Source organism: Sus scrofa, chromosome 12 (assembly GCF_054392235.1).
Source record: "Sus scrofa isolate SSC_HxYL_T2T_F1_AM1 chromosome 12, Sscrofa_HxYL_maternal_Yorkshire_Landrace_v2.0, whole genome shotgun sequence".
In the NCBI taxonomy this organism is placed as follows: Eukaryota; Metazoa; Chordata; class Mammalia; order Artiodactyla; family Suidae; genus Sus; species Sus scrofa.
Genome location: NC_139394.1, coordinates 23,117,566 through 23,130,794, shown reverse-complemented (window position 1 = coordinate 23,130,794; position 13,229 = coordinate 23,117,566). Strand labels below are relative to the sequence as shown.

At 39.0% G+C, this 13,229-nt stretch overlaps 1 protein-coding gene across 15 annotated transcripts in view; it reads right to left on the bottom strand.

Moving 5' to 3' along the window:
* The window catches only part of MED1 (mediator complex subunit 1), a 31,584-nt gene extending 18,816 nt beyond the window's left edge, over positions 1-12,768 (bottom strand). For 4 of the 15 annotated variants that reach the window (XM_084984512.1, XM_021067049.2, XM_013979755.3 and 1 more), the window contains exons 1-7: positions 12,544-12,768; positions 10,199-10,305; positions 6,524-6,602; positions 3,745-3,799; positions 3,508-3,640; positions 2,770-2,798; positions 817-888 (exon numbers count right to left, since the gene is read on the bottom strand). In XM_084984512.1, the coding sequence (XP_084840638.1) occupies positions 817-888; positions 2,770-2,798; positions 3,508-3,640; positions 3,745-3,799; positions 6,524-6,602; positions 10,199-10,305; positions 12,544-12,568 (500 nt within the window). In that variant the 5' untranslated portion in view covers positions 12,569-12,768. The other 11 variants (XM_084984517.1, XM_084984511.1, XM_084984514.1 and 8 more) reach the window with 8 other exon arrangements.
* Positions 12,769-13,229: the final 461 nt, after the last annotated feature.

Here is a 13,229-nt window from a genome sequence, read left to right as displayed (position 1 = left end):
CATACCATAGGTGCAACCAAAAAAGAGAAAAAACAAAAACAAAAAAAAAACTTTAAATGTTACCAAAAAATCAGTAATGATCTATCAAAGCTATTTTTTTTTTCTTAAATCTTTTTAGGGCCACAGCTGAGGCACATGGAAGTTTACAAACTAGGGGTGGAATGGGAGCTATAGCTGCCACCTAAAGCACAGCTCGCGGCAATGCCAGATCCTTAACCCACTGAGCCAGGCCAGGGATCGAACCTGCATCCTCAAGGATACCAACTGGGTTCATTACTGCTGAGCCACAATGGGAACTCCCACCAAAACTAATTTTTATCTCTATTTAAAAGAGCCAAGCAGGTTAACAGAATCCAAGTAAGTTAAATCTAAAAATGATAGGACGTTCCCTTACGGCATAGCAGGTTAAGGTTCTGGCATTGCCACAGTTGTGGTACAAATCAAAATTGCAATGTAGGTTTGATCCCTGGCCCAGAAACTTCTACATGCTTCAGCTTCAGCCAAGAAAGAAAAAAATAAAACAAAAATGTAAAAATGATAATCCAGTTTCATAACAATTTCTTTCATCCTAAAAATCAATATGTTGAAGACATCTCAAGGATTATAGCCTATCCTTTAGTACTATAATACATTAATGCAAATGTTTATTTAAAATACCTTTAAAACATATTAAGTTGGAAGCTGAGATCCAGATTGTTAGTATGAGTAGAAATCACAAATGAACTAGGGCAGAAGACATGGCAAATTTTTAAGCACAAGATAATTATAGATTTATACTGATTTTTTTCAACAAAAGCAAAAAATAAAAATACTTACTTGTCCCCTGGAAGGTTATACAGATTAACAAGACCCTTAAGGTGCTTAGAAAATTCATCAAAATTTTTTTCCCTATAAGGAGTTCAGGGAAGAGGGGAAAGAGAGGAAAATAAAAAACATACAATTACTATTCAATCTTACCAGCAAAGTACCAAAAATCATGGCTATACAAAACTAACCTTAATTGGCTTTTCTCTTTTCCCCTCAAAGTTTTCTAGAATCAATCAAAAATAGCAAAAGAAAATGTAATGGTTTTCCTTTCTCTTCCCCATTTTTCTGGACAAAGGGCTAATAAGCAGTACAAAAGATAGTCAAAAAGACCTGGTAATTCATGTATAGTTCACTCCTAAGTAATGAGACTTGGCTTAAATAAATCACGTTCTTTTCCTTTTAATTTGTAACAGATGACTGGGTGTCAGGAGGAAAAAAAAAAAAAAAACTTTTCATTGAGAGAAAATGCGAGTATATGGCAACATTAGAGCGGAAAAGGAAAATGAACACTGGGACAGATAACAGACCTAAGGAAAAGGGGAATGGATACCGTCGAGGCAAGCCACATATTCCAAAATGTTCCTATGACTAGATTTATCCCAGGAAAAAGAAACGATTGGCATGAACCCTGGCTTCCTAGAACACAATATTCAGCATGGATTCCTAGTCAAATGAGCATTTGTGGGCAGATTTAGGAATCCAACATAACTCAACCATTCTAACGCTCTACATTGTTTTTCAAACTTAAAAAAAAAGTCTCTTGAAAGCTAAATTTCTCTGACAATGTCAGGTACCTGATAAGAAATTTATTAAACACTGCCCCAAGTGCCATGAAGACAGTAAAAGGAAACAAGAGCAGCAGCAAAACATATTCCCTAGCTTAAAATTACCATCTATACAAAGTGATTAAAAACACCAGGTAAAGGCTAATATTCCTTCTAAGGTTCCTACTTTCAAACTGCCTACAAATTAACCTTAGAAAACCACCAATTCATAAATTGGTATGTCTCCTACGTCACATTAGAACCAGAAATACTGACTTCCTGGATTATTCTGGTAATACACCTTTGCTGGACTTAATGATTTAATGGAATCATAAAAATTTATTTTTTTTTGCTGTATTGCAATTTTTCAAAGCTGCTTCAAATATGGTATATTTGCCTATAAGGATATCAAAGTGATCCTTGAGAAGACTGGGCATAAAACTTATTTCTTCAATATTAACACCCTAAGATACCTCCATATAATATCTAATAATTTTACTACATTTAAATCATAACACTGCTGTAATGACTTTCTCAAATTCCCAGAAAGTTAATTCTGGATTTAAATTTAAGCAAGGAAATTGCCATTCAAGGAGAAAAGATAAGCCAGCTGGAAAAACCATCAATTACTAAGACACTGTCTTCAAGCCTAGCCCTTTACTATGATGGGACCCATATACCTTAAATATAAAACAATTATTCTCAAAGTTGAGTTCTTTTCTTGATATAGACTCAATTTCCTCAAGCTTTCTGATTCAATAATTATTTTTGTTCCACACAGAATTCCTAAGATGAGATCTGTAGTTCTTAACAGGAGTGATTTTGCCCTCCAGGGGACATCTGACATTATCTGGAGATATTTTTGATTGTCATAACTCAGGAGATATTACTGACAACTAATTGTGAGAGACTAGGGATACTATTAGCATTAAACATCCAATAATGAACCCTAGAGTAAAGAATTTCCCAATCCAAATTGTTAATATTATCAAGGTTGTGAAACCCTGGCACAGGTGGAGTTGGGTAAGAAATCAAACTAAGTCAATTCTGAAGGTGAGGAAGTACAGACTCTGAAAAATCATAACCTAAGAAAATAAGTTTGTTCATCAGAAAAGTAACTTGTGACCATCCTCAAAACCTAACTACAAAGGACAGTGCTATCTGCCAGTACCAGGGAATATAAATGTCGTTTGCTCACCTTAGCTGCTGAACAAGCTCTGGACAGCTCTGAAATTAAAGAAATTATGTTAAAACTTTAAACTACTTTAAAACCCTTGAAGTCATCAAAAGTTTTTCTCTTTTATTAATAATACATGCTTTATAATAAAAACATTACAACTAAAGAAAAGTCCTTATATTAGGATATTATTAGAAACATCTTCTTCCTACTTGGTTAACCATGGGGTTAGATTGGGAAATTCAAGACCAAAATATATGAAATAGTTTTTTAAGGAATCAACTTTTCAGTAGCTTGTTTAAAACATTAGGACCTCTCTTTAAAGGCATCTTTGAAATCCATATCCAACTGTCTGGTTAGACATATTTTACATTCATCTCTATTACAAAGTTTTTCAGAGACGAGAGTTCAAGATTATTTGTCCTTCTTGATGATAAGTTCTTTGAGGATAGGAATTTTAAATTATTTACAGCTGTATGCCCAGCACCTATTATTGTTCAATTGCGGCTCATGTTTGTTGATATGAAATGGAAAGGGTTCCTCTGGTCTTTCCTATTATCAAAGCCTTTGGATGATGTCAGAGATGGACCCAGATTATTCTAAATTCCATTCTGTTGATGTTGTAGCCCATCACATCATCTCTACAGTGGCTCATGAAAAAAACTAAACCCAAGCTATTTCAAACCCCAACAATTCCTTTTAAAATTAATGTCCTTAAGTAAACCCCATAGATTCCAGTGAAATATCAACAACACATACCACAGGATTCTCCCCATGGTGAGCCACTTTTACATCACAAAGCTGTCCTGCAGGATCTAACTGCACTTCCACATAGAACATATCTGACGTGATGTAACATTCAGTGCCACTGGCACTGAGATGAGAGCCCAGTCTAGCAGGAACAAATCAAAACAAAAATTAATAGAAGACACATAAATAAAGCCACCCAAAGTCAACACTAAGTTAAACATTTCTGCCTACAGATACACTACTTACCCATTCTGTCTTGCTATAGACTCCAAACGGTCAGTCATTGCTGGTAAAGATGTTACTACAAAAAGGTGAAAAAGAGGAAATCACAAAGGATGTTCCAAATAAATTGTATTCTTCAAAGACAGAAACATTCTGAGAAGTATATCTATCCTACTAAAGCTATAAACACATTCAGTAGTTCAAATGCTTATAATCTGTGGACAAAGTTCATTGGTAAGGCTTAGCTGTGACCTAAGTGGTAATAATGGTCAAAAAAAGAAAAGATCTATTTGAAAAGAAATCATTGGATCCTTCTCCTCTCTTTTTCATTTCTCATTTGAGACAAGTTACCTTTAATTTAAAGAAGACACATTTGGAGTTCCCGTGGTGGCGCAGTGGTTAACAAATCCGACTAGGAACCATGAGGTTGCGGGTTTGGTCCCTGCCCTTGCTCAGTGGGTTAACGATCTGGCGTTGCCGTGAGCTGTGGTGTAGGTTGGAGACGCGGCTCGGATCCCGCGTTGCTGTGGCTCTGGCGTAGGCCAGTGGCTACAGCTCCAATTGGACCCCTAGCCTGGGAACCTCCATATGCCACGGGAGCGGCCCAAAGAAATAGCAAAAAAAACAAAAAAAATTAAAAAATTAAAAAAAATAAAGAAGACATATTTATCTGCTAATGCTAGAATGAGGAAGATTAACATCAAAACAGTGTAGAAATAAATCTCTATGTTCATAGCGGCATTATTCGGAGTTCCCGTCGTGGCTCAGTGGGTTAAGAATCCAACTAGTACCCAAGAGGATGGGGGTTCAATCCTTGGCCTTGCTCAGTGGGTCATGAATACAGCGTTGCCTCAAGCTGCAGCGTAGGTCACAGATGTGGCTCAGATCGGGGGTTACGGTGGCTGGGGTATAGGCTAGCAGCTACAGTTCCAATTTGATCCCTAGCCTGGGAATTTCCATGACATGAATGTGGCTGTTTAAAGAAAAAAAAAGAAAAAAAGAAACCTACTGGCACTATCCACAAGAGCCAAAAGGTGGAAACAACCTAAATGTTCATCAATGGATGAAAGTGAGAACAAAATGTAGTATGTAAATACAATACAATATTATTCAGCTTTCTTAAAAAAGAAGGAAATTCTGATATATGCTACAATACGGATGAACCTTGAAGACGTTACACTAAGTGAAATAAGCCAGTCACAAAAGAATAAATACTGATTCCACTTATAGGAGGTATCTAGAGTTAGGGAGAGGAAAAATGAGGAGTTGTTGAATGCATACAGTTTCAGCTGGAAAAATGAAAAAGTTCTGGAGATAGATGGTGGTAATGGTTATACAATAAGGTGAAAGTACATTTAAAAATCGCTGAAATGGTAAATTTTGTTTTATATATATTTTCCCAGAATTTTAATTTTTTAAATTTTTTCACCCTATGCTGTGCTTTCTTTTCACACTTTGAGCATCTGCTTCATTCATATGGAGCATTTTCCTCACATGCACTTTTCTTCTATCTCCCCAAATTTGGCTATCTTATCTTCAATAAGGGCTTCCTTGACCTCTCACTCCATCCTTGGTTTGAGTGAATCATAGCACTCACTTCATTGTGTTGTCTACCACAATTTAAAAAACAATATTCAGGAGTTCCCTTGTGGCACAGCAGGTTTAGGATCTGCTGTTGTCACTGCGGTGGCTCAGGTCACTGCTGTGGCATGAGTTCAGTCCCAGACCTGAGAATTTCCACATGCTGCAAGCTCAGCAAAATAAACAACAACCACAAAACAATATTCAGCTAAATCACATTCATTTGTGATTGATCAGAGTAAAGTCTGTTTTTGTTTTTATTTTCCTTCAAAAACAGACAGAAATGAAGTTCCCATTGTGACTCAGCGGTAACAAACCAGACTAGTATCCATGAGGATGTGGGTTCAATCCCTGGTCTCACTCAGTTGGTTAAGGATCCAACATTGCTGTAGGTCGCAGACATAGTTTGGATCTGCCATTGCTGTTGCTGTGGTACAGGCCAGCGTAGATCTGATCTGACCCCTAGCCTGGGAACTTCCATATGCCGCATGTGCAGCCCTAAAAGAAAGAAAAAAGCAAAACAGAAACAGACAGAAGTAATGATTAAGAGCTTCAATAATCAAGCTGATGACTTGAATTTTATTTATTTTCCTGAAAACATTCTTCCTTTTTTTCTTTTTTCTTTTTTTTTTTTGCTTTTTAGGGCCACACCAGCGGCACATGGAGGTTCCCAGGCTAGGGGTCAGATCAGAACTCTACTTGCTGGCCACAGCCACAGACACAGCAATGCCAGATCCAAGCCACGTCTGCGACCTATGCCATAGCTCATGGCAATGCTGGATCCTTAATCCACTGAGTGAGGCCAGGGATCGTACCTGCAACCTCATGGTTCCTAGTTGGATTCCTTTCCGCTGCACCACAATGGGAACTCCTGAAAACATTCTTTCTAAACACTGTAAAAATGAGTCCAAAAGTCCATCTTCGTACTGAATAAATTAGGAGAGAACATGTGAAGAAAAAAACAAAAGAACTCCACTACTATCCTATAGTTACCCTTCAACAATTATCTTTTGAGCTGCCAAGACAGAATAAAAAATAAATACTTCAAAAGTTCAGGTAAGAGCCTTTTTCAATTCCATAATGAAAGCAACACCTAGCACAGAAGGTTGACCTATCTCAATTTGTATTTCTACCTTAAGTATAAAATAGTTTTTCCTAAACTGGGTTTTTGCCTTTTTTTTTTTTTTAAAAGAAATCGGCATATTTCAAAAATCTTACAAACCTTTGAGAGCTTTCTGCAATGTCTCCAAACAGCTGACCAAATGCTGGTGACCTCCAGAACTCATCACAACCCTCTTTTCCTGTATTATGTAAGAAAACATTTGAGGTAAAAATTAACCAAGCCAATAGTGTTTTGGGTAAACATACACATTATCCTAGTAATGAGGGTAGTCAATAGATTATAGTATAGTCTATATACTCTATACTTTCTATATATCCTAAATAATCTATAGATTCCTAACTGTTACTCTATCTTCCATCCAAAAGAAGAAAAGTTAACACACATGTATACATCCATATACAGAAAAGTAGAAAAAGCTATTTCCAGATCTAAAATAAGATAAGGAAAAATTAGGAAAAATCAAAACATAATAAATAAAATCAGCTTCCTGGGAGTTCCCATTGTGGTGCAGCGGAAACAAATCTGACTAGGAACCATGAGGTTGCAGGTTCGATCCCTGGCCTCACTCAGTGGGTTAAGGATTCGGTGTTGCTGTGAGCTGTGGTGTAGATCGCAGACATGGCTTGGATCTGGCATTGCTGTGGCTGTGGCGTAGGCTGGCAGCTGTAGCTCTGATTGGACCCCTAGCCTGGGAACTTCCATATGCCACGGGTGTGGCTCTAAAAAGACAAAAAAAATTTTTTTAATTTTAAAAATAAATAAATAAAATCAGCTTCCTATAGAAATGATTATATCTTAAGATTCACTCAGTTAAATGTGGTGGCTCATATTTGACAATTCCCAAATCTAGTATGGTGATACGTGTGTAATTTAAGAAATACAACCAGACCTTACTCAAACTAGATTGACTCTAAGAAACAGAATACGTAGTCCAGAAAAAGCCAAAGAGCAAAAAATTTAGCAGTTTTTCTAACCCTATCCAGGAAGAAGTTTCTCTCTGCACCAGTGTAATCCCCAGAAGTATGAACAGTTTTATGATGTTAGGATAGATTTTCAGGCTTTTCAATGCTCTAAATCCATTTCTCATTGCTCTAATTCTACCCTCACAAAACAAACATCTGATTAATTAATAATCTGGCTTCCTTTGTACTTTGGATAGATAAGAACCTTGTCCATTGCTCTGGACAATGGATACCAGTATTTTGGTAACAGCAAAGATAAACCCTCTGTTATAAATTAAGAAACTGACATTCCAATTCCTTTATTAATCTACTGAGCTTTTTTTTTTGTATGTCAGTTGTTGAAAACTCTTCAAAGTCTTTTAATATACCAATAAAATTAAGTTTCTGAATCTGGAGAAGTGAGAAGTAGACAATGGAAGCTATGGTGTCCAAACCAAGATAATGATAACCCAAGGTAGGGTCCCAGCAATCTCCTGGAATCCCCCTAGCTCATGAGGTCTCCCTAATGACAGTATCATTTTTACACCCTTTTTCTTTTGTCTTTTTAGGGCCGTACCTGTGACATATGGAAGTTCCCAGGCTAGGGGCCGAATCCCACCCATGCCACAGCCATGTGGGATCTGAGCCGTGTCTGCAACCTACACCACAGATCATGACATTGCTGGATCCTTAACCCACTGAATGAGGCCTGGGATCAAACCTGCATCCTTATGGATAGTAGTCGGGTTCATTACCACTGAGCCATGACAGGAACTCCTAGACCTTATTTCAATCTAGACTATGGCTCCCTATAGTAAAAATGATATCCTCAGAACTCAAAGACTGAAAAAAAAATGCCATTTTTTATTTAAAAAAATAAAAAAAGAAAAAGACTTTAATGTACACAATCATGAGCCAGAAGATATTTGGAGAATTTACTTACAGAAATCATTTGGAAACTTGGCATTTTGATGTCCATTATCTCATTTGATCCTTACAACAAAACTATGCGAAAAAGCAAACCGGAGTTCCTGCTGTGGCACAAAGGGATCAGCGGCATCTCTGCAGCAACAGGACCCGAGTTCTATCCCCAGCTCAGCAAAGTAGGTTAAAGGATCCAGCATTGCCACTTAGGTCTAAAGTTCAGCTCGCATTTGATCCCCGTCCCAAGAACTCCATGTACCGCAGGGCAGCCGAAAAAAGCAAACTGATACTGTGTCTCTAGTCTCCAGAGGAGGAAACTGAGGTCAGAAAGAATAATTTGTCTAAGGTCACGTAGACAGACGTACTGCAGTTAAGCCTAAGATATGTCTTTTGACAGCAAATTCAGTTCTTTTACTAGTGCTATACAGATATGACCACAATATGATACATTAAACTCTAATAAATATACTACCTCTGGAGCTAACGTAAGATTTGATAAAGGGGAGTTCCCGTCGTGGCGCAGTGGTTAACGAATCCGACTAGGAACCATGAGGTTGCGGGTTCAGTCCCTGTGCCTTGCTCAGTGGGTTAACGATCCGGCGTTGCCGTGAGCTGTGGTGTAGGTTGCAGACGCGGCTCGGATCCCGTGTTGCTGTGGCTCTGGCGTAGGCCGGTGGCTACAGCTCCGATTCAACCCCTAGCCTGGGAACCTCCATATGCCGCGGGAGCGGCCCAAGAAATAGCAACAACAACAGCAGCAGCAAAAAAGACAAAAGACAAAAAAAAAAAAAAAAAAGAAGTAGGCAAGAGAGTAAAAATTAAAAAAAAAAAAAAAAAAAAAAAAAAAAAAAAAGATTTGATAAAGGAAGGAGTACTTTCACTGAAGTATAATATGTATATAGAAAAGTATATATGAGGACTTCCCTTGTGGGGCAGTGAGTTAGGATCCAGCAGTATCACTGTAATGGCCTAGGTCGCTGCTATGGCACATTCAACCCCTGGGTGGGAACTTCCGTGAAAAAAAGTATATATGAATCTTAAGAGATGCATAAACTATTACAAAGTGAACATATCCATATTACCCAGGTTAAAATCATTGGAAGTAAGGTTCTCTATATCATTTTACTACCACTAGAATCATACGGATGAACTTTTAAACATCCAGCCTCCACCTCCACTCCCTGTCTTCCATTTAACTAAGGGCTCCCTATATTGGTGAATGACTCAGGAAGGAAAGGAGTGCTACAGAGAAAGAGGGGCTCAGACTAAACAGGTGAAGTCAATTAAAAATGAACTGTAGGGAGTTCCCGTCATGGCTCAGTGATTAATGAACCCGACTAGCATCCATGAGGATAAGGGTTCAATCCCTGACCTCCCTCAGTGGGTTATGGATCTGGCATTGCCATGAGCTGTGGTGTAGGTCACAGAGGCAGCTGGGATCCTGTGCTGCTGTGGCTGTAAGAGGCTACAGTTCCAATTCGATCCCTAGCCTGGGAACTTCGATATGCCTCAGATGCGGCCCCAAAAGACAAAAAAAAAAAAAAAAGAATTGCAAACTCTACTAGTAGTATAGATACAATGAGAGTATTATCACATTAGAATCAAGGAGCTTGATACGAAGCGAAAAATAAATGAATCTCCATACCAGGTGTATTAGCACCTTTATAGGTGTATTAGCACCTTTGCCTAAAGTACCAGTGTACTTTAACTCATGATTAACACAATTTTATAAATACACCTCCTTCTTAGGCAGACCCTTAAATTAAAAGTTGAAAGCCACCATATATTCAGATGTTTTATGATAAATAAAACTGAAGACACACCACAATAACTAGTGTGAAAAAGCCTACACAAGAAGCTTAGCTTATTAAATCTAAACACACTTTATCCACTTCACCACAATCCTCACCATGACTTGACGCACAAGCTTAATGGTTTCACTCCAAGGTCTATTTTGGTTAAATTTTGCATGGAGCCGTTCCAAGAGAGAACTCATCTTACTCAGCTTTTCGGACTCTAAGATATAAACCAGAAAACATCATTAGCAACTCTTCTTTGATCAAGACTTTCCACAGTTTTTCTTGGAAACTCCCATACTTCACCCTGCTAAGAACTCAGTTGACATCTTTTCAATACCGTTTACTTCAAAACATACAGTTTGTTTTTATTTTTTATTTATTTATTTATTTTTGCCTTTCTGTCTTTTCTAGGGCCGCACCCTCGCGGCACATGGAGGTTCCCAGGCTGGGGTCTAACTGGAGCTGTAGCCGCCAACCTATGCCAGAGCCACAGCAACACAGGATCCCAGCCACGTCTGCAACCTACGCCACAGCTCACGGCAACACCGGATCCTTAACCCACTGAGCAAGGCCAGGGATCGAATCCGCAACTTCATGGTTCCTAGTCGGATTCGTTAACCACTGAGCCATGACGGGAACTCCAAGAATTTGTTTTTAATAACAAGAAGACACACAAATTATGGGTCTAATCTAACGAATAACATAGAACGGGATTGCTTTCTATTCAAAGAAAGCAAGCAAATTTAATGAGAAACAAAAAAAAGAACCATCTCTAATCCTGTTTCAGGATCAAGAATACTATTTAGTGACAAAATAATCTCATGATACAAGTGAAATCCCCTGCAAGATATATGTAGAGCATACATTTGAACATGGCCTTACTATGGTTAGTTGGTTTTCAATGTGAAAATACAGACTTTAATTTTTTCACATAATTTTAATACATCGATTTTTAAGTCTTATCAAAAAAAGACTTTATTTGCCATTCAAATTTTTCCTATTTGAATTCAACTCAAACTGTATGAACAAGATATCAATGACTAAAGGATGAGTTTCCAGCAAAGAGAAAGGTAGAAAAGAATGGCTTCCAGAGAGTGTGTGAAGGAAACTCCTATGCCATCCAACCCCACCCCACCCCACCCCACCTCCCCCAATTCTTACTGCTCAGCATGGGCAAGGACCTGTGCTGGAGACACAAACAATATGTGATGCAAAAACACAATATGCCCGAGATGACATCTGCGGGGGCAGTGGGGGGGTGTGGATGAGTTAATGTGACAAGCAAACTGAGATATGCTCTTAAAAACTGAGACACATTACTACTGAAATTCAAAGGAAGAAAAGTTCATAATTAGTTTTGGGGATGTTACAGAAAAGGTGTCATTGAAAGATGAAAAGAATGTTAGCAATCAGGGTTGAGGCAGTGACATCTTCTAAATCAACATTCAACTCCATCCTCCAATGCCTTCATCTTCTGGAAAACTGATTTGGGGGCTGTTTCAGCCAGTTTATAGTTCCGGAGAAATGTTTAGCAATTCCCACTTTTGAGACTCTTTCACTCAGGCACTATTTTACATGCTGGACATAAAGCAGTGAGCAAACTAGACAAAATTCCTGCCTCAACGAATTTCCAGCTTACACTTGTTACTCCTCTGCACCCAAGGAGCAGACTTTTTTTCTTCCTCTCCTTCAAAACATACTCACCCTTCTTTCCCTTGAGAAGACTGATGATCTATATCTTTACCAAAACGCTCAAATCAAACATTTATAACTAAGATAATATCCTAATCTACAAAGTTCAGAGTAAATTGGAGAAGACTGGTAAGTAACAGTGAGCTGTACTAACATAACTATGTTCAAAAGACTAAGGAAGCATTTAAGCTAGAGTGTGGAACTTTAGAGAATTTAAGTAAGGTTATACAGAGAAGTTGTTTTTCAGCAGTTCTTAGTGTAGCCATTGAAAGACTGAAATTCAACGCATTTAAAAAATATACAATAGCCCAACATCTGAACACTGTGGCACTCTTGAGAACTGCTGGCTTTTAATATAAGGACCCAATAATTTCATTCACGCCAAAACATTCTCCAGTACAATGACATACAGCTCTGTATTTTTGTTTTAATGTCATCATTCAGACTATTCCGGAACAAGCAAGTTTTACATTCACTCACCAGGTCTCCCATCGCTTTAGGATAAAAATGCCCTAAGGCCCAAATGATTGCCCCTAGCTAAGCTGGAAACCTTCACAGAAGTTGGGAGCCCCCATCTCCCCAAAGTCGAAGCTCATCAGCACCAGGGAAGACAGTCAGAATCTAAAACTCACACATATCCCGCCTCCTAGACTCTGCGCCCTCGGAAGAGTGGCCCCCGCGGAGGAATCGGCCCCCCAGCTCCTCCCAGAGATTGGCTCCCCCAGCTGTGTCCCGCCCCCTGCTTTCCCCCTCAGTCACTCACCCTCGGTTTCCCCCTGAGCCTTCATCCTGACAGCGGGAGGGCCTGAGTCCTACACAAGAGGATAAGCCCTTCCCCACCACTAATGGAGGAACCAAGTTGGTGCAGGCTCCCGGGACGCAGGGCACCAGCAGTCCCCACTCTTCCCGGGAAGGTTCAGTCTGAAGTCCCCGGCGGCAAGAAGAGAAGGGTGCTCGCGGCCGCCGCCATCTTCCCCAACGGAACTTCCCAAAGATCGCGAGATTAAGCGCGATCCTGCAAGAGAGAGGAAAAGGGCTGGGCACAAAATATCGCGAAAAATGGTTAATACGTTGCATCTCGCGAGATTCTTTCCACCCTATCTCTCGGTTGTTGTCAGACTTCTCTGGCGCTAGGTATGGGGTTTGCTGTTTGGTGTTGCTCGCTTCCTGAGCAGAAATTAGCACTTTCGTTTTGGCGTGTAAGCACCTCTCAAATTAAAATTCCCAGGTCCACTTACTGAAAGACTAGCTTTCTCGATGTTGGTGTCAGAAATATCTTATTAAATGTAATACACTTTCCTGAGAAACTAGAATATCCTTTTAAAAGATGGTGGTTCTTTGTAACCCGACGTCCCAAGCTAGCCCAGTACACTTAATTTCCATTACCTAATTTTCTTTTTAATTACTGAAGTATTTTTCTTGAGCAATTAAATGTTTTTGAAGACCTAG